The sequence below is a fragment of the Myotis nattereri genome (genome assembly GCF_964212035.1).
Source record: "Myotis nattereri genome assembly, chromosome: 5".
Classification (NCBI taxonomy): domain Eukaryota; kingdom Metazoa; phylum Chordata; class Mammalia; order Chiroptera; family Vespertilionidae; genus Myotis; species Myotis nattereri.
Window position 1 is genome coordinate 10455272 of NC_138080.1, and position 20898 is coordinate 10476169.

Consider the following 20898-nt stretch of genomic DNA (forward strand, 5'->3'; position numbering starts at 1 on the left):
GAAAAGTAGAGACCGAAATAGAGAAGCAATGAGACCAGAGACAGAGGACAGAGTGTGTGTGTGTCAGAGACAGCCGGAGAGAAAGACAGTCAGAGAGTCAGGTAGACAACACACATCCAAAGACAGGAAAGAAACAGACCCAGGGAATAGGAGAGGGAGGGAAAGATGTGGAGAGATCCAGTTCTTCGCACATCCCTGCTCAGGACGGGTCTCTGCCCTCAGAACAGCCTCTCATCCCTTCCCCACAATCCTTAAGTTCTCTCTCTCTCTCTCTCTCTCTCTCTCTCTCTCTCTCTCTCTCTCTCTCCCTTACACATCTGTCACAGCTGCGTTCTGACCCGGCAGAGGCTGGCACAGGTGAGTGTGGCTACAGAGGCGGGCCTGGGGGTGCGCTGGGGATGGGCCCCAGGAAGAGTGGCCCAGGGCTATCGGGAAGCGGAAGGATTTGCGCGCTGGAGATAATGGTCGGGCAGGGGCCCCTGTGATAAGGTTCAGACTCACTGGTGTTGAGAGCAGCGGGGGCGGGGCTGGGACAGTGCCGAATTGATATCCCACCTCTTCTCTGATAGGCTCGGCCAAGATTTATTGCGCGCCTCCCTCTCCCTAGCTCCCGGGGCTCCCCAGTTCTCCCCGGCCAGGCAGGCACTCGGATTCCGTGTTCTCCCCGTCCATCCGGTCTCCTCCCGCAGCCGGGGAGCCAATGGCCGGGCCCGGGAGCATCCTGGAACCGCCGCTGCAGGCGCTGCTGCCACCGATCCTGGTGCTGATGCTGGCGCAGGCGGGCTCGGCTGCTGCGGCGGGCTCGGTGCGCCTGGCGGGCGGCCTCACGCTGGGCGGCCTGTTCCCGGTGCACGCGCGGGGTGCGGCGGGCAGGGCGTGTGGGCCGCTGAAGAAGGAGCAGGGCATTCATCGGCTGGAGGCCATGCTGTACGCACTGGACCGCATCAACGCAGACCCCGAGCTGCTGCCAGGCGTGCGTCTGGGGGCGCGGCTGCTCGACACTTGCTCCCGGGACACGTACGCGCTGGAGCAGGCACTGAGCTTCCTGCAGGCGCTGATCCGTGGCCGCAGCGACGGCGGGGAGGCAGCCGTGCGCTGCCCTGGCGGCGTCCCCCCGCTGCGCGCCGCGCCCCCCGAGCGCGTGGTGGCTGTTGTGGGAGCTTCGGCCAGCTCAGTCTCCATCATGGTCGCCAACGTGCTGCGTCTGTTTGCGGTGAGGGCCGCTGGCCGCGTTCGGTATCCAGCCCCTCCGTCCAATCCTTTCCTTTGGGGTGGCGGAGGTGTAGTCTCCTTGCAGAAGTCACTACAATTCACAAAGACAAACAACTGCTTCAAAAGAAGCCTATGGGTCCAGCCAGACACAGCCTGAGCCAGGTCCCCACCTCTTCAACCTCCCTTGTCTGCTCTGGCGCCCTCCAGCGGCTGCCGCCCCCACACAGCCCGTTGTGTGAATAAGGAAACCAACCCCCTAGCTGACAGCAGGGCGCCCTGGACTTTAGACCCCACTTCACCGCTGGTGTCCTAGTTTGGGGCATACGCTGCACAACCGTACATGGAGGTCCTGACCCTGGACCCTGGTGGAGAGCTCTGGGTGGCAAGGAGCAAGTTTTCCCGGAATTGGGGCCCTCCTAACGGCGGGGCAAGCCGCATAAGTTCCCGGCTGCTCTGGGGGTGGGTAGGTCTGTAAGGACCTGTACTTGGATCCTCTACTCTGATCATCATTTAAATTCAATTTCAAAATGGCTGTCTCTAAAGGTCTCTTAAGGGGCCTCTGAAAGAGGCCACAGAGGACTCTCCTTTCGTCTGCAGTGCCCTGTCCTGTAGGAGAAGCTTGGGCAGGCCCCGCCCTGCCCTCATCTCTTGCTAACCCTCTTCTGTGGGAGGCAGCACCTTCCTTGCAATCTGAGGGTCAGTGACTTGGGGAGCCATAGGAATCAGGGATTGGGGGGCCTTTACAGTAGAGTTGGTGATTTTCTGTACATTCACTTGGGGGTAGGGCTTCTGGGACAGTTTTACTGGGGTTCCATGAGGGGGGTTATCTCTGACCTTTTATCTTTCTGAGAAAAGAGGAAGGCTTTGCTTCCATCTGGCTAGGCAGGGGCCTTCTGTTTCTTGAGTTTCTCTGAGTCTCCATGACACTAGGTGGAGGTTTTCTCAGGGACCCTTCCATCATCTGTACCCACTTAATCCCTCATACCTCAGTTTCTGCTGGATGGCAATGTTGGTGCAGAGCATACAGATGCACCTTCTACATGGCACCAAGAGAGGTTGTGTGGCTGCCGAGAGAGAGAGAGAGAGAGAGAGAGAGAGAGAGAGAGAGAGAGTTTGGGGGGGGGGGGAGGTGTCTTTGTCTCACCAGTTCATGTATGTTCACATTTGTGGGCAGGCTCTGTCTCCTTCCCTGCCTGCAGCTCTTGTTTCTGTCTCTCCTTCTAGGTCGGGTGCAGCATCTCAAACTCAAGGGCCTTCAGGGTCCAAGTGAGAACTGTAGCTGAATGAGCAGGACCCTGTGAGCCCAGGGCCCAATGCTGCCAGCTCAGCCCAGAACTGAGGTGGTGCTGAAACCACAACCACAGATTTTAGACACTAGCCCTGAATCAAGTGTCCCTCACCAGCTCTCTTGTCTGTTCTGACCCCTCCTGGGGCTGCCCCCACCCACACAGACCACCCCTTAGTGTGAAGTAGGAAAACTTGTCTCCTCTGGGACTGATAAGGATGTCCTTCTCCAGGGCAGACACAGCCTGTGCCTAGAGGCGAGATTGGCTGCAGGCTGGGCTTGAGCACCCACCACTCCTTTGCTCAGACACACCCTGCACAACTGGATGTGGTGGCCCTGCCCACTCCCCTAGACCCTCATACCTCCCCTATTTCATCTGACCTATTCACAAGATGCAGGTCTTTCCCCACACCTTCTGCCACTCCCAGTGGTTCTCAGCTCCCTACGCCAAACCTTCTGTGCCCCCACCTGCATCCTGAGTCCCCATTGCCCTCCCTTCCTGTGGTCACTGAACCTCTCTCCACAGCCTAGGTCTTCTTTCCCCCTCCAGATTCCCCAGATCAGCTATGCCTCCACAGCCCCTGAGCTCAGCGACTCCACACGCTACGACTTCTTCTCCCGTGTGGTGCCTCCTGATTCCTACCAGGCCCAGGCCATGGTGGACATCGTGCGGGCATTGGGATGGAACTATGTATCCACACTGGCCTCTGAGGGCAACTATGGAGAGAGCGGGGTTGAGGCTTTTGTGCAGATCTCCCGAGAGGCAGGTGAGTTGGGACAGGAGAGTCAGAGGCACCAAGGAACCTACAGAGGCGAGAACCAGGGGCTGTGAAATAGGGGCACTGGGGCCATGGTGGGGAGCCTGGATGTGTCTTCTATCAGCACCCCTTTCCTTTGGAAGACTCAGTCCTGCCTCATGGCCTGGTAGGTGGGTCACAGGCTAGGCTTTACCCCTGAAGAACCCTGGCCCAGACTCCTGAGTGATCACACTACAGAGTCATGTACTCTGGCAGCCCCAGTGAGTGGTGGGATGGATGAAAGCTGACTTTGACATCCTGGACACTCAGGGGGAGTCTGTATTGCCCAGTCCATCAAGATTCCTAGAGAACCGAAGCCAGGAGAATTCAACAAGGTTATCAGACGACTCATGGAGACTCCCAACGCTCGGGGCATCATCATCTTTGCCAACGAGGATGACATCAGGTGGGATGGATGGAACCTCAGTCACTATTCTTTGGATACTCTCCTTGAAGGCCCTGCCTCATCTTCTCACTCATCCCCACATGCACATCCTCTCTTCCTCCCTTTCCTTCTTTCTTGTGCCCCCCTCCCCCCCCAACACCTCCCCCCCCCACCCCACCCCCCCCACACACACACACTTTTCCTGCTGCAATCTCTGCCTGGTCTGTTCTAAGTGGAGATGTTCTAAGTCTAGCCAGGAAAACACACAAGAATACATGCCTGTTTTTATAATTCATAGTGGGGAAACCTGTGGGCAGATCTAAGTGCAGAAAATGAACAAAAGGGAAGGAGCCCTGGGGCAGGGCCAGCAGGAGGCTCTGTAAGAGAAAGGTGGCCTTACTTCCAGGCAGTGTGAAGTGTATCATAGTGCATGGAGCAAGAGGGCAAGCCTGGACCAGGGTCTGGTTGGACCCCTGACCACCTCAGAAGCCCAGGGCAAGTGTTCTAAACACTCTATATTCCATTTTCCTGATCATTGAGGATCTGATGAGTGATGTGGAATGAGATAGATGGAGAGAGAAGAATGAGAACTGACTAGAGGTAAGTTGAAGGAAGATCTCAGGACTTTATTCACCCTCAGCCGTGTTTATACCAGGAGGGTCCTCGAGGCTGCACGCCAGGCCAACCTGACTGGCCATTTCCTGTGGGTTGGCTCAGACAGCTGGGGAGCCAAGATCTCACCCATCCTGAACCTGGAGGACGTGGCAGTGGGGGCTATCACTATCCTGCCCAAAAGAGCTTCCATTGATGGTGAGTGTAGGGATGACCTCCTCCACTTTGTCCCCTACCCCCACCCCATCCTTTTCCACCATCCCTCTTGAGGCACTCATTTACCCCATTGGTAAAATTATACTGTGATCCAGGTCCCTTCTAAGATTCCCAAGTTCTATGATTCTGAGATTCTGTAAATACATCCCTCCCAGTAGTGTTTGAATGAGTTGGCAAATAAGGAAAAGCACAGCCACCATACAGGGTAAAAAAAATTGTTTTTTAGTTTGTGTTTTTTGTTTTGTTTTATTTTTTTAATTCAACACCTGTATTCCTCATTCTGTCGAAGGCATTATGATTTTAGGGTGCGGGTGGGAGAGAAACCAAGGAGATGGGACTTACTGTCCTGTTGCTCAAAGTAATGAGGCCGCCCCTCCCTTTTTCCTTCCCACTATCCCATCTGTGAATATCTGGAAGAATCTGGCAGGGATGTCCACTTTACAACAGTATTGCTCATTTTCCCAAAGGCTGACTGAACTGCAGATAACTTGATGAGAGACTTCAAGGCTATATGTAAAGTGTGGACCCTCATAACACTGAGCCCTGCCTCCCACACTAATACCTCTTGGGGTATATATCCACCCTCACATCCTTTCCGCAGGCTTTTTTTAGAATGCATTCAGTTGCAAGTGGCAAACTAGACTGAGAAGAGTCTCAGCAATGAAAGCATTTCATCACAAGACTTCAGGTTTGGGGCAGTGAGTCAATGATGTTCTCAAAGCCCTGAGCTCTGTCCTCCCTTCTGTTTCACCACCCTCTGTGGCTGCTGAGTCTTCATGCTTGTGGCATCATATTTACAGCTGCTGAAGCTCCACCCACTACATGTTCACAGCAGCATCCTAACCAGGAAAGAATGTGCAGCATAAAAGTATTTCATGTAGTGAGGCTCAGGTTTACATCAGGATGCAAATTTTATCCTGGAGTCCCCAGATGTCTTTGAACTTACAGGCCAGAAGTTGGTTCAATGGCGATTCCTAGCTGCAAAATGAGCAATTGGTGAAGGGACACAGGGTGACTGTGCTGGCTATGGTTACCACCCTTCTCCCCCTCCCTCTCAGGATTTGACCAGTACTTCATGACACGCTCCCTGGAGAACAACCGCCGGAACATCTGGTTTGCAGAGTTCTGGGAAGAGAATTTTAACTGCAAACTGACCAGCTCAGGTACCCAGTCAGACAAATCCACCCGCAAATGCACAGGTGAGAGTGTGGCAAGGAAGGTGATGGAAAAGGTGGGAGGCCAGTTTAGGTATCTGGGGGCCAGGCGCATTTCCTCTGGGCATCCCTAGGACAGGTGAGGAACGCATCGGCCGGGACTCTACCTACGAACAGGAGGGGAAGGTGCAGTTTGTGATCGACGCAGTGTACACCATTGCCCATGCCCTACACAGCATGCACCAGGCGCTCTGTCCTGGGCATACAGGCCTGTGCCCAGCAATGGAGCCCACCGATGGGCGGACACTGTTGCAGTATATTCGGGCCGTCCGCTTCAATGGTGAGTGGATGCCAGAACTCCTATGTGAGAGAGGGGGAGTCCCTGAGATGGATTTCTCTGTGGGACCTGGATGAGTGGGGAGCAAAGGGATGGGAGAGGCAGCATGGTATAGGGAGCACCTGCACCTTTGAGCTGGGGACTTGAGCCAAGTGATGAGGGCCACTTTTTAACACTCCTCCTTTCTCAGGTTTCAGCACCCCCTTTCCCAACTTGAAAAATGTTGGTGTTGGTGAATTTCTCTGTGACTCCTTCTGCCTGAAACCCTCAGCAGGTCACACACAACTCTCCCCTTCACTGCACAGAGCTTGAAGGCATCTGGTCTCTCAGGGCACAGTGCATATAGTGAAGAGGCACTGCCTATGACACGGACATGCAGCTCACTGTGAGTCTCAAGCTTCCAAATGCTGCCCCAATTAGCTCCTGCACTGCCTGAGCACTGGGCACCAGTCTGACGTTTCCCCTTGTACCAGCAGAGGGCCTGGCACATGGTCAAGGCTCTGAAAAGGCCCAATGGACATGGCTGTGCTTGTGGTTTGTGGGGAGAGATACAATTCTTGTACAATAACTGTCCTTTAGAAAATTAAAACTATTCGTCCACCAAATATTGAGAACCTTCTGTTTGCCACGCTCTCTGCTAAACAGCACAGCTGAATTTCACTCCAGACCAACCTTACAAGCTAACAGAACAAGCCTCTGAAAGAATTAAAGCTGACCAAATTAGTACAAACTTTATGTCAACACTCAGACCTTTATTCAAGTCTGAACTCATCCTTTCACCTGAACAGTTTTCTATTTTCTTTTATAATTGTGGTAACATGCATATAGCTTAATATAGTATATTTACCATCTTAACTACTTTTAAGTGTACAGTGTAGTCATGTACATTGTTATGCAACCAATCTCCAAAACTCTTTTCATTTTGCAAAACTGAAACTGTTATCCTGTTAAACAACTTTCCAGCCGCCCCTCCCATGGCAACCACCATTCTACTTTCTGTCTCTATTAATTTGGCTGTTCTAGATACCTCATATGGGTGGAATCATGCAGGATTTGTCTTTTTGTGACTGGCTTATTTCACTTAGCACAATGTCCTCAAGGTTCATTCATGTTGTACGTGTGTCTGAATTTCCTTTTTTAAGGCTGACTAATATTCCATTGTATGGATAAACACTTTTTGTTTATCCATTCAACCCCCAATGACACATGGTTGCTTCCACCTTTGGGCTGTTGTGAATAATGCTGCTATGAACATGAGTATTCAAGTGTCTCTTTGAGTTCCTGTGTTTAGTTCCTTTGTGTTTATACCTAGAAGTGGAATTGCTGGGTCATGTGGTAATTCTACCATACTGTTTGAGATCCACCAAACTGTTTTCCACCTGGCTGCACAAGGTTCCTACCAGCAACGCATAAGGTTCCAGTTTCTCTGTGTCCTGGCTGATCCTTGGTATTTTCTAATGTTTGGGCAGGAGGTGGTTTCTCACTGTAGTTTTGCTTGGCATTTCCCTGATGTTGAGCATCTTTGCGTGTGCGTGTTGAGCTCTTCCTTTATCCTGGCGGGGCCTTTGGCCTCTTCAGGAGGCTGGCTGGGGATGGGCTGGAGAACCACTGAGGATGCCAGGCTCTCCCTCCAGGCAGTGCAGGAACCCCAGTGATGTTCAATGAGAACGGAGATGCACCCGGGAGATATGACATCTTCCAGTACCAGGCGTCCAACGGCAGTGCAGGCAGTGGCGGATACCAGAGCGTGGGCCAGTGGGCGGAGACGCTCAGGCTGGACGTGAGTGACATGCGACCTCGGGGTGTGGGAGGTGGGCCCGCCAGTCCTGGCAGCGGAGGGCAAAGGCCCTGTGTCCCATGTTGCAGATGGACGCCCTGCAGTGGTCAGGAGCCCCATGGGAAGTGCCGGCATCTCAGTGCAGCCTCCCCTGTAGGCCTGGGGAGAGGAAGAAGATGGTGAAGGGCGTGCCCTGCTGTTGGCACTGCGAGGCCTGCGACGGGTACCATTTCCAGGTGGATGAGTTCACCTGCGAGGTCTGCCCAGGGGACATGCGGCCCCTTCGCAACCACACCGGCTGCCGCCCCACACCGGTGGTGCGCCTCACCTGGGCCTCTCCCTGGGCTGCCCCGCCGCTCCTCCTGGCGGTGCTGGGCATCACGGCCACCACCGCAGTGGTGGCCACCTTCGTAAGACACAACAACACACCCATTGTCCGCGCCTCAGGCCGCGAGCTCAGCTACGTGCTGCTCACCGGCATCTTCCTCATCTATGCCATTACCTTCCTCATGGTGGCTGAGCCTGGGGCGGCCGTCTGCGCTGCTCGGAGGCTCTTCCTCGGCCTGGGCACCACCCTCAGCTACTCTGCCCTGTTCACCAAGACCAACCGCATCTACCGTATCTTCGAACAGGGGAAGCGCTCTGTCACACCCCCGCCCTTCATCAGCCCCACCTCGCAGCTGGTCATCACCTTCGGCCTCACCTCCGTGCAGGTTGGTCCCCAGACTCCAGATGGGGAGGCGCTGACCTCTACTCAGAGAGTCACTCTTCTGTTTTGGAAAAACATATAGCCTTGGGAGAGAGGGCCCTGCCCTTCTCCTCTGAGGAGAACTCAGTTAAGAGCAGCCATTCCTCCACTTCATCCTGGAAGGAAAATGGGTTCCCATATAAAAAATAAAGCAAAGAAATATCTGATACATTTTCCACAAGCAAAGAATCTGTTTCCATAAAGGGAGTTACTGCTGCCCAGTCCCTGGTGACAGGCTCAGGGCCCCAGTAATGTACCTAACTGTGGAGTGGAGCATCTTGTTCCATAAATGGCCAAATTTCATGATGTATGGGCAGCAAAAGCAGAGTTCCTTTGGGTCTTTCCACAGCTTTGAAAATGATTCTGTGGCTGGGAAAGCCCTGGATGTTTTCTGTGCAAAGCGTACTAAGAGAAAAGTACTAAGAGAAAGGTACTAAGAGAAAAGGTACTAAGAGAAAGGTGTGTATGACATTGTGCGACACTGTAGAGCTAACCCAGTTCTCAGGGCCAGGTGGACAGCATGCTCTCCATTCCAAGTGAGCCCTTCTCCCTACCCAGCCATGCATGTATCATGTTCATTCCTACCCACAGGCCTCGGTCCATGCAGTTCGCAGCTGGAAGACACTTCCTGCACATGCAGGGCTTGAGCCTCCTCTACCAGGGAGGGCCAAAATCTCAGTGCCCAGCTCATCCTGAAAAGGCATCTCACTGCCTTTCTGCCTGAAAACCCCATGACACAAGACAAAGATGCTTAGAATACATCAGTGCCTCCAGCTCACCCAGGGGCTCCCCACATTATGCCATCATTTCCAGAAACCCTGGACCCTTTCAAAGAGGCATGCTTTCAGTTTTACTAGGTTATATACCAAAATGATGGATGTCCAATGGTATCTCACTGCTGTTTCAATTTGCCTCACTTCGTTGCTAGTACAATGGCCTTTGCAGTGTTCTCTTCTGTGGCATGCCTATTCCTATGCTTTGATCATTTTCTGTAATTTTGTAGGAGTTAGTTACATGTGTTGGATCCTAATTCTTTATCAATTACGGGGATGCAAAATCAGTGAGCTACATTTTGCTTGCTACTCCTGCGTATCACAGGCCTTGAATGTTAGTTACTCATGGGAAACATTTGTCCCCCACCTGGAGTCTTTCTCTAAGAAAAGCCTCCATGCTGCCTTTTGAACAGTGGATGGCATTTTATTAGTCTCTTGTTCATGAAGCTGCTGCCTTTGGGAGAATCACAAAAAAGATGTTCCTTCTGGTTGTACAAATTATTATAAAGCATCCCCTCCTCCAGGATCACACAGCCCTGCTCCAGGTGCACAGACCTACCTCACCTCCCTATACCCTCCCCCTAAATCAGACACACTTGTGCAGGGAATGAACGTATGGGCAGCCCTTTCAGGGTCCTGACTTTATGCAGGTGTTTTATTTCCTGCTCCCCAGCTGCCCTTAGCTCAAAGTTATATCTCCTGTCATTGAGGAAATTGAAGCTCCATTTCCTCATTGTTAGGACCGGTGTCTTACTCTGATAACCTCCCAGCTGCCCAGCATCAACTCCTAACATCCTTACAATTCTCCATTAAGGGCCTCTTCAATTCAGGCTGCATTGTGCATTCACACATTATTTCATTACATCCTGTTCAACAGTTCTCTGGATCTGGAGAAGAAAGGGTGTCCTCAGGAAATAGGTTTGCCATGCTGCTGTATAGAAACAAGCTAGTGTTTCACATTTACAGACTGAAGGTGATACTGCCTACTGGATGGTTGTGAGGAGAGAACATCTCTGCTGGGCCTAGCCCTTAACCAGTGGTACATACACCATTCCCCCTCCAAGCTGGCATCGTTTTCTTAAAACAGATTATGATGATTCCCATTCTATAGAGAAGACATTCAGGATCAAAATTCCACAGATTCTGTCTGCAGTTACTGCACCTTGCAGGGATCAGTAAATGACATTGGTAATGGCTGGAATATAGGAAGAGGATGTCCAGGGGCCCCTTACCCAACCAGCCCTGACATTGTTAGCACATACCTCCACTGCAGCCCCCTCTCTCTACTGGACCATGTCACAGGCCTGAGTATTCCCCTCCTGGAAGGCCCTCTTCTCTCCATAGTGGTTCTCTCAGACCCAAGCATCCCCTCCCAGTAGGTCAGGAGCCTCCAGGGGACCCTAACCTGCCAGAGTCCTCAGTAGGTGGCCAGTTTTAGTGTGTCCCTGATATGATGTTGTCTCCTGTAGGTGGTGGGAGTGATGGCATGGCTAGGGGCCCAGCCTCCACACAGCGTGATTGACTATGAGGAACAGCGGACGGTGGACCCAGAGCAAGCCAGAGGGGTGCTCAAGTGCGACATGTCAGATCTATCTCTCATCGGCTGCCTGGGTTACAGCCTCCTACTCATGGTTACATGCACAGTGTATGCCATCAAGGCCCGTGGTGTGCCTGAGACCTTCAATGAGGCCAAGCCCATTGGCTTCACCATGTACACCACCTGCATCATCTGGCTGGCTTTTGTGCCTATCTTCTTTGGCACTGCGCAGTCAGCTGAAAAGGTAATTTGGGGTCTTTTCTTGGTTTCACTACCTCATTTGTTTCCTACCTTCTGCCACAGAAGGAAGGGCTCAATTGTACCAAGAGCTGGGTTACACATATGAACCCAGCTTCGTTAGTTGATTTATTCCTGTAATTAAATACATGTTCAGTTGCCCTCTGCTTGTTCATTCAGCCATTCATTCATCCATACTTCTAACCATTGATTAATCTTTCATTTAATTATTACTTCATATACTTTCTATCTACTGATCCATTGATCTATTTGTTTGATCATTATTCACTCATCTATTCATTTGTATAGAACATTTGTTTATTCATCTATATGTTTGCTCACTTTTACCTTTATTCAATCTCAGTTTGTTCATTCATTTGTACATTTGAAACCATGTCCATTCATTCATTAATATCTTCTAGACTTTTTTAGCCATATGGACCATTTCCCCAGGTGTCACTTTCTGTGAATAAAACTGTCTTCCCTCAGAAGCTGGTCCACTCAGTGCCATGTCACTCACCCTCCATCCTGCCTACACTGGAGCCACACTGTGACTATCCCTTCTTCATGCCACAGGGCCTTTGCTTATGCAGTTGTCCTTTTCTAAGTGCTCATTCCACGGCTATGTGGAGGTGGGGGTAAGAGAAAACAGGGCTGAGTCCCACCTGGTCCCTTTTTCCATGTCTCAGATATACATTCAAACCACCACACTGACTGTGTCCCTGAGCCTGAGCGCATCGGTGTCCCTCGGCATGCTCTATGCACCCAAAACCTATGTCATCTTGTTCCACCCGGAGCAGAACGTACAGAAGCGGAAGCGGAGTCTCAAAGCGACCTCCACAGCAGCATCCCCACCCAAGGGTGAGGACACAGAGGCCCCCAAGTAGTGAGAAGCCTTCTTTTCTTTCCCTTGCTTCACAGTGGGAACTGTGAGGAGTCCAGGCATGCAGTGAATCAGAGAAGGGGTCCACGGAGGCTATGCCCAGCAGGACCTATCTTGAGGCTGGCCTCCAGAAAGACCTGCCCACATTCCAATGTTATCCCTTTTCTTCTGTGCATGTTGGCATATTTCCTCACTGCAGACTAGACTTTCTACCTATGGTGGGAAATGGCCATGGCAAGGCTTCTATTTCTAGAGAGAGACTCAACTTACACTCTCTGGTTTGAAGTTGAGAGATCACAATGACTTCCTGGGCTTGGCCATTGTGAGTGATATTTCCACTCTTTCTTCAACCACTAGAACATAGGGGCTGGGCCCTGTGTGAGAATGTGCAGGCCTCAGAGTGAAATACTGGGCTGGAGTTGGGGAGGAACAGTTTCCACAAAACCAGATCTGTGGATCTGTATACTAGACTGAGCAACCCGGGTTTGGCACAGGCAGATGGAGCCTTGGGTGAGATCCCTGTGAGAGAGGATGGGCCTGCAGAGACAGGGAGGTGAGCAGAGGTACCAGGTGCACCCCATGAAGTTACTTGTGTGAGGGCATTTTCCTTGGAAGCTTGTCCCTTGGGATCTGAGGGGTGTCACACTCAGAGTACAGTTTTTTTCCTTTCCCATCTGTACTCCCTTAAATGACCTCTAATAGATGCACTTATGTGGTGTGAGTGGTGTGAGAATAAACTAACAAGGATGGCCTTTGCCCTCCTCTGATGCCTGAGGGATTGTTTTCAGGAGTTCCAGGGTGGGACCAGTGACAAAAAGAGTTGTATACATAGTGAAGATTAATTCCAAGTGGATAATGTAGAATGAATATAAAATGCTCCTTTTCCAACACTCACTGGGAAGTCCCCTTTGAAAGGCAAGCATAGGCATGGGGAGGAAGATGCTTGCACTACAGATGCATGGGTGTTTATTTCTCAGTAATTTTTTTTTAGGAAAAGGGTGGTTTAAGTGATTTAATTTTATTTCCTTGGGGTAGAATTTAAATTTAAAATTGACTCTTTTTGTTAGTGTGAATTCTCTAGTATCTAATGTCTGGAAATGATTTGAAGATCAACCACACTTCATATGACATAGAGACTATTTCCTATACATACTCTCTGGTGCATATAAGTTTTGACTAGGTGTTTCTGCATTCTTTAAGTTAATAGGGTGTCGCCTCAGAGTAACATACAAAGCATACAGATTCTCCTTTCTCACACATGTTGCATTCCCAGGGTTTGTTTCTCTGCATTGTTAATTATGAAGTTTTATATATTACTGAATGATTTCCCAAATTTATTATTTCATAGGGCTACTTCCCTGTGTGGGTTTTCTTTTGTATAATGAATTGTGTTTTCTTGCTGAAGGTTTTTCCATAGTAGTGCTTTTATAGTTTTTTTTTCTCCTATATGACCTTGTAGAGAGTCAATGAGTTCTGAACTCCAAATGAAGGTCTTCCTGCATGTACTATTTTCTTGGTGTTTCTCCCAGTCTGAATTCTCTAGTGTGCTATAAATCTTGATTTCTAGTTGAAAATTTTTCCACATTTGTTACATTTTTTTGTATCAGAGAATGGTTTTCCCCATTCTGAACTCTATGACTCAAGAGTTCAGATGATTTCTTAGTAAAAGCTTTACCACATTTGAAGGAATTCTCCCTATATAATCTATGATGTGAAGTAGAGTCCTGGCTTCCTGCTGAAAACTTCCATACTCCCCACATTCATTACTACCTGTCTCTGACATAAATTCCCTGATGTACAGTGAGTTCTGTCTTCTTCTATGCAACCTTCTCACATTAATCCACTGTCCATGATTCAACAGCATGAGCCATTCTGTGTGCAGTGGACATCCTCTATTCCTAAAGGCATTATCACATTTAGTACACTTATGTGGTCCCTTTCTGAATTCTCCAATGTATTCAAAGGTTTGACTTCTGGAAGAGGGCTTTCCCACATTCCACGTCTACATAAGTTCTCTCCCTTTGATCAGTGGAATTCACAATTCCCTGAAGGTTTTCCCCTATGTACAGTGTATGGTATCCAATCAATCAATTTGAACTCCTAAATAAAGATTTTTCAAATTTTTAGAATTTATAAGTATTCTACCTGCATAGTTTCTTTTATGTTGAATAAAAGCTAAGCTATACTTGTAGGCCCTCTCACATTCATTGGCTTCTAATGATTTCTCCCCAGTATGAATTATATGTTCCAGTGGAAATAGGATCTGGATTGAAGGCTTTTCTACACTATAATCACAGTATTTCTCTCCAATATGAGTTCTTAGAGGATAAGATTCCATTTTGGCTTTTACTCACCCATTTTTAAGGCAATGTTTTTGTGACTTCTATAGGGGGCACATTTTAATACTAATTATATTCTTATGCCTTTTCATTAGTGTGAATCTTTGACACATTTATCACATTTATCACATTCTGTGTTCTTTAGAAATTTCCCCCAAATTTGTTACACTCATTGCCTCTCACTTTATTCAATGATTCTTATTAAATAAACTAATGGCCCAGTGCACAAAATTTGTGCACGGGGAAGGGGGTGTTCCTCAGCCCGGCCTGCACCCTCTCCAATCTGAGACCCCTCGAAGGATGTCCTACTGCCAGTTTACAGGGATCGGGCCTAAACCGGCAGTCAGACATCCCTCTTGCAATCCGGGACTGCTGGCTCCTAACTGCTCACCTGCCTGCCTGCCTGCCTGATTGCCCCTAACCACGCTGCCTGCTGGCCTGCTCACCCCCAACTGCCCCCCATTGCCAGCCTCCTTGCCCCCACCTTCCATCCCCACTACTCTGCTTGCCCCCAACTGCCACCCTGCTGGCCTGCTCACTCAAAACTGCCCCTCCCCCGCTGTCCTGATAACCTCCAACTGACCCCCACTAATGGCCTGCTTGCCCCCAACTGGCCCCCCTGCTGGTCTGCTTACCCACAACAGCCCTGGCCCGCAACAACCTGATCACCCACAACTGCCCTCCCCTCTTGGCCTCTAACCGCCTCTATCTTGGCCCCACCACCATGACTTTGTCCAGAAGAATGTCCAGAAGGTCTCCTGGAAGGTCTCCCAGTCTAATTAGCATATTACCCTTTTATTAATATAGATAGAGGCCTGGTGCATGAGTGGGGGCTGCCTGGTTTGCCCTGAAGGGTGTCCCAGATCAGGGTGGGGGTTCCCTTGGGGCATGGGGTAGCCTGGGTGAGGGGCCTGTGGTAGTTTGCAGACAAGCCACGCCCCCATGGGGTGAGGGTCCCCACTGGGGGGAGGCGTGGCCAGCCTGGGTGAGGGGCTGATGGCTGTTTGCATGCTGGCCTCACCCCTTTCAGGGTGGGGGTCCCCACTGGGGTGCCTGGCCAGGCTTGGTGAGGGGCTGCGGACTATTTGTAGGCTGGCCAAGCCCCCCAATGGGGACCCTCACCCCATGAGGGTGTGGCCAGCCTGGGTGAGGGGCTGATGGCTGTTTTCAGGCTGGCCACACCCCCTTCAGGTGGGGGTCCCTACTGGGGTGCCTGGCCAGCCTGGGTGAGGGGCTGATGGTTGTTTGCAGGCTGGCCACACCCCCTTCAGGGTGGGGGTCCCTGCTTGGGTGCCTGGCCAGCCTGGGTGAGGGGCTGAGGGCCATTTTCAGGCTAGCCACACCCTCTCAGGGTAGGGGTTCCCACTGGGGGGCATGGCCAGCCTCAGTGAGAGACTGATGGCTGTTTGCCGGCTGGCCATGGCCCCAGGCAACTCAGGCTCCCCAGCCCCTCCTTGAGCAGAGGCCACGGCAGCTGGAAGCAGGTATTTGGTATTTATTTATCTTCTATAATTGAAACTTTGTAACCTTGAGCAGAGCCCATGGCCAGCCAGGGCAGGTGGGAAGCTTGCCTTCCTCCATCATCAGGGGCAACTCAAGCCTCCTGTTCACTCCAGCTCTGTGGCCACCACCATCTTGGTTGGGTTTATTTGCATACTCACTCCTGATTGGCTTGTGGGCATGGCTTGTGGGTGTCACGGAGGTACAGTTGATTTGCATGTTTCTCTTTTATTAAATAAGCTGTAAATTTCCCCAAAAGTTAGACTTGGGATTTCTGTTGTTTTTTAAAATATAGTTTTCAATTTGCAAAACTCCGAAAATGGAATAAATGCACAATTCTAAGCAAATCTTTCCACCATCACTTTATAGAATGAAACCTCATCAGGAATATTCTGTTATAGTGACACCTTTGTTTCCAAATATGAAAATTTTCCAAGTGTAAATATTTCCCATCTCTTGAGCTTTGAGAGGGAAACTCTGCTTCAGTATAAACAGACAGAGCAGGTTACTAACCACGATGACAAATAGATTGGGTGTTTCAGAGATGATCTTTCAACCTGTGGCATAAAGGGAAGGAACCAAAATGGGATAAAGCTCTGAAAGGGAAGTGAGTGAGTGGGATCACTGGATGCAAAAGGAAGACAAGCGTGTAGAGAGAGAGATTTGTCAAGGGACTGGATTTGGACATTTTAAGCTTCATTGCTTCATTTATGGATCACCATGGCAGAATACTAACTGGTTATACTGTTTCCTATATATTTCCCCTTTCATCCTACACACCAATATCAAAAGCATCATTGCAGGGCACCAGTTCCCCACATTTAAAGGAACATTGCTATGGGCCATGCCCTGTCCCAGCACCTGCATCTGGCTGTGATTTACTCTCATATTTACCTGCAAACTCAGAAACAAATAGCAGGAAGGGTACATCAGTCTAGAGTATTATGGCCCCACATGCTGTTCCCTGGTATAATCTGGCAAATTAAGTATCATTAGGTTATTTTACCAGAGCTATTGAATATTGAACTGACTCACAGTATCAATTTCTGAATTCTTTTTCCCATTCTGATTTGCAGACAGGGAAATTTTCCAGGATCCAGAGACTTTGTCTTGCCCCTGACACTGTATACTTTTGTCATTCAGTTTTCACATTATAAAATTGTACAATGTTGAGGTTAAGACTTCTTAAGATCAATTCCAGCTCTGCCACTTGCTATATGGGTGACCTTGGGCAAGATAATTAGCCTCTCTTACAGTTACTGACAGCCAGAGTCTCCTTAATGATCCCCACAGAGATGCCCAAAGCATTGATGCCATTTACCTACAACTGATCCTCCCAGTCCTACCAATCACTGCCACGCAGACCCCATTCATTCAGCTAAACTCTCAGCTGATCAATCCCAAGACACCATCTCAGACCCATGGGCTCCCTATGTACTGACTCTCCTCCCCCATGGACTCCTCATTCACTCTTGTTCCAACAAGTATAATTGGAAGTTTTCTCTGTGCTGAGTACCTGGGATACATCAGTCTACACAACAGACAAGAATTGTTTCCTTCACGGGACTTACATCCTAGTGGTGGATACAAACAATAAATAATATATAACACAAAAATACATTACTTAGTATGTTAGAAGAGGACAAGTACTGTGGGAAAAGAAAATATTAGAGTTGAATAAAGAAAAAACGGGAAGGTCAGAGGATATGGGCTGCAATTTTAAATAGAGGGGTTCAGTGTAGGTGTATGACTGACAAGGTGGCATTTGAAGGAGGTTGGGAGTGAGCCATGGGGTTATCTGAGGATAGAGGGCCCAGCAGATAGAGCAGCCAGTGCTAAGGCCCTAGAACAGGGGCATTCCTGGTATATTTGAAGACCCACTAATGAGGTTTGTGTGGTTGGAGTAGGGTGAGGGGAAGAAACCACATAAGAAAGGGAGACAAGGTGTATCAGTCAAGGTTCTCTGCAGAAACAGCATCAACAGGACATATTGGTTTCTCTGGAAACTCCCAATCATAGATAGATAGATAGATGATAGATAGATAGATAGATAGATAGATAGATAGATAGATAGATGATAGATAGATAGATAGATAGATCTTCTATCAGATATTATCTATACTAATAATAGCTTAGGGCCGTCACGACCTAAATGACTAGATGGACGACCGGTCACCAGGAAGTGCATGGAGCACCTCTCGGTCCCTCCCCCGCGGCCCACAGGCTCCTATCACAGCAAGGCTGGTGGCAGGTGGGTGGGCAGGGCAGCAGGTGCAGGGGGTGAGATGGGCACAGTGAGGTCATTAACCTTCAGCCTGGGGCCTGGCCGGAGGCCCAACGACCTTGCCATTGCCGTGGCTGCTGCGGATCAGACCCAGAGAGAGGCCCAGAGAGAGAGGCAGATCCTGATCACCAGCTGCCGTGGAAACTGCAGATAAGGCCTGGAGATAGGCCCAGAGAGAGAGACAGCTGTCAGTGGGGCCATTCTGGATTTCCCAGAAAAGCCAATGGTTGCCTAGGAGGCAGAGCTTTTGAGGCTAACAGGCATAGAAACCGACCAATCAGAACCAAATCTGGTGAACTGCAAAGGCAGAACCTAAGGTGGGGGCTGAGGAGGGGTTTTAAGGGCAACAGCTATTTGGTGTAAGGTGTAAGAAAGCGGTTCAATTTTTTAATAACTGGTTTGGCAGTATAGGGCATGTAGCTGGCTATCAGTCCAGATATAGAGATTATGTATTTTTGTCTGCAAAGAGCATCTCCTCCTGCTGAAAAAGGCTTCCCCCCCACCCCAATTTAAGCAATCCTATTCTATATAATCTATCTATACTAATAAAAGGGTAATATGCTAATTAGACCAGGTCAACCAGCCATCTTCTGGACGTCTGACTTCCTTCCAAACAAAGCCATGGTGGTGGGGGCTGAGGCAGAGGCAGTCAGGGGTGATCAGTCTGGCAGGGGAGGGCAGTTGGGGGTGAGATCAGGCCAGCAGGGGATTAAGGGCAATCAGGCCAGCAAGGGAGGGCAGTTGGGGGCAACCAGGCCAGCAGGGGAAGGGAGTTGGGGGCAAGATCAGTCCAGCAGGGAAGAGCAGTTGGGGACGAGATCAGTCTGGCAGGGGAGGGGAGTTGGGGGCAAGATCAGGCAGGCAAGGGAGCGCCACTGGGGGCAACCAGATCGGCAGGGGAAGGCAGTTGGGGGTGACCAGGCTGGCAGGGGAGGGCAGTTAGGGGAGACCAGGCTGGCGGGGGGTGGGAGGAGTTGGGAGCGACCAGGCCAGCGGGGGGGTGGGGGGGGGCCGTTAGGGGTGATCATGTTGGCAGGGGAGAGCAGTTAGGGGCAATCAGTTCAGCAGGGGAAAGCAGTTGGGAGCAATATGGCTGGCAGGCAGAGGTGGTTAGGGGCAATCAGGCAGGCAGGCAGAGGCAGTTAGGGGCGATCCGGCAGATAGGAAGAGAGGTTAGGGGCAATCAGGCAGGCAGGCAGGTGAGCGGTTAGGAGCCAGTGGTCCCAGATTGCAAGAGGGATGTCCGACTGCCGGTTTAGGCCTGGCAGTCGGACATCCCCCAAGGGGTCCCCAGTTGAAGAGAGTATAGGCTGGGCTGAGGGAACCCTCCGCCCCCCCCCCCGCACAAATGTTGTGCACCAGGCCTCTAGTCCTATATAATAAAAGGGTAATATGCAAATTGACCCTAATGGTGGAACAACCAGAATGACCACTGGACCAGTCACTACGAGGCGCACTGACCACCTCTCAGTCTCTTCCCCCAGCCAGCAGGCTCCCATCGCCCAATGAAGAATGAGGAACCAGGGGTGGATGGTGGGGAACGTGGACGGCACTAGGCCAAGGCCCCCAACCCTGCTGGTCACCCCACACACTGAGGGCAACCCATGGTGGGGGTGGGGCCACCAAGCGGGCGGGAATGGCCAACCTCTCAATCCCTCCCCCTGGCCGGCAGGCTCCAATTGCCCAATGGTGAATGAAGAACGGGGGTGGGTGGCAGGGGGGGGGGGGGGCAGCTGCCGGAAGCTGGGGAAGATGGCCCTGATCACAGGCCAGGCCTGGAGACTGTACCCATTCATGAATTCATGCGCCGGGCCTCTAGTACATATATAATATATATACAGGGTGTCCCAAAAATATGTATACACACTTTACAGCTGATAGCTCAATTAATGTTTCTTTCTTTTCTGATTTAACCCATTGGAATTAATAATTATTCAAGCTATGTATACATTTTTGGGATGTCTTGTATATAATATATTAAACAAAGGCAGACAGAAAATGATAGATAATCTATATAATATCTACCTGTCCTACACCCAACAGGAAAGACGATAGATAGAGATAGAGATAGAGATAGAGATAGAGATAGAGATAGAGATAGAGATAGAGATAGAGATAGATATATGTGGATATGATAAAGATATAGATATATTTAAGGGATATATTTTAAGAAATTGGCTCCCATGATAGTGTGAGCCGGCAAGTCTAGAATCTGTAAGTCAGGTGGCAGGCTGGAAGCTCAAGTAAGAGTTGATGCTATAGTCTTGAGGCAGAATTACTTCTCTTTTGGGACACCTGGATTTTTGCTCCTGAGGCCTTGGATGAGGCCCACCCACATTACTGAGGATAATTACTTCTCTTTACTTGAAGTCAACTGATTGTACTGCTAACCATATCTAAAACATACCTTTACAGCAACACATTGGTTAGTGGTTGATTGAATAACTAGGGACTACGGTTTGGCTAAGAAAATACAAGAAACTATGACATGAAATAAAAGGTGTATATCATATGGAGCCCCACAGACCATTATTCTAGGTGAGATAAGGAGACATTGGAGGGTTACACTGGAGGACTTTAAGAGAACAGTGAGATAGTCTGACAAGTTTAAAAAGACCACTCTGGTAACTGTATTGAGAATATTGTGAAAATAAATAAAGGAAACCTCATTTAAAATGAAGAAGGGGGCTGGCTGGTATTATTCAGTGGTTGAGTGCAACCTATGAACCAGGAGGTCATGGTTCAATTCCCAGTCAGGACACATGCCCAGGTTGTGGGCTTGATCTCCAGTGGGAGAGTGGAGGGTTGTGCAGGAGGCAGCC

General features: G+C 50.0%; 1 protein-coding gene across 1 annotated transcript; it reads left to right on the forward strand.

The window, feature by feature from the left end:
- Window positions 1–601: 601 nt before the first annotated feature.
- On the forward strand, window positions 602–11957 carry GRM6 (glutamate metabotropic receptor 6; the record flags this gene model as incomplete). The annotated part of the gene is made up of 10 exons (XM_081093302.1): window positions 602–1213; window positions 3048–3264; window positions 3565–3700; window positions 4335–4489; window positions 5566–5706; window positions 5801–6005; window positions 7637–7778; window positions 7865–8488; window positions 10766–11077; window positions 11760–11957. Exons 1-10 carry the CDS (start codon window positions 701–703, stop codon window positions 11955–11957), a joined length of 2643 nt encoding a protein of 880 aa, XP_080949428.1. The 5' UTR covers window positions 602–700.
- Between the last annotated feature and the right edge of the window lie 8941 nt (window positions 11958–20898).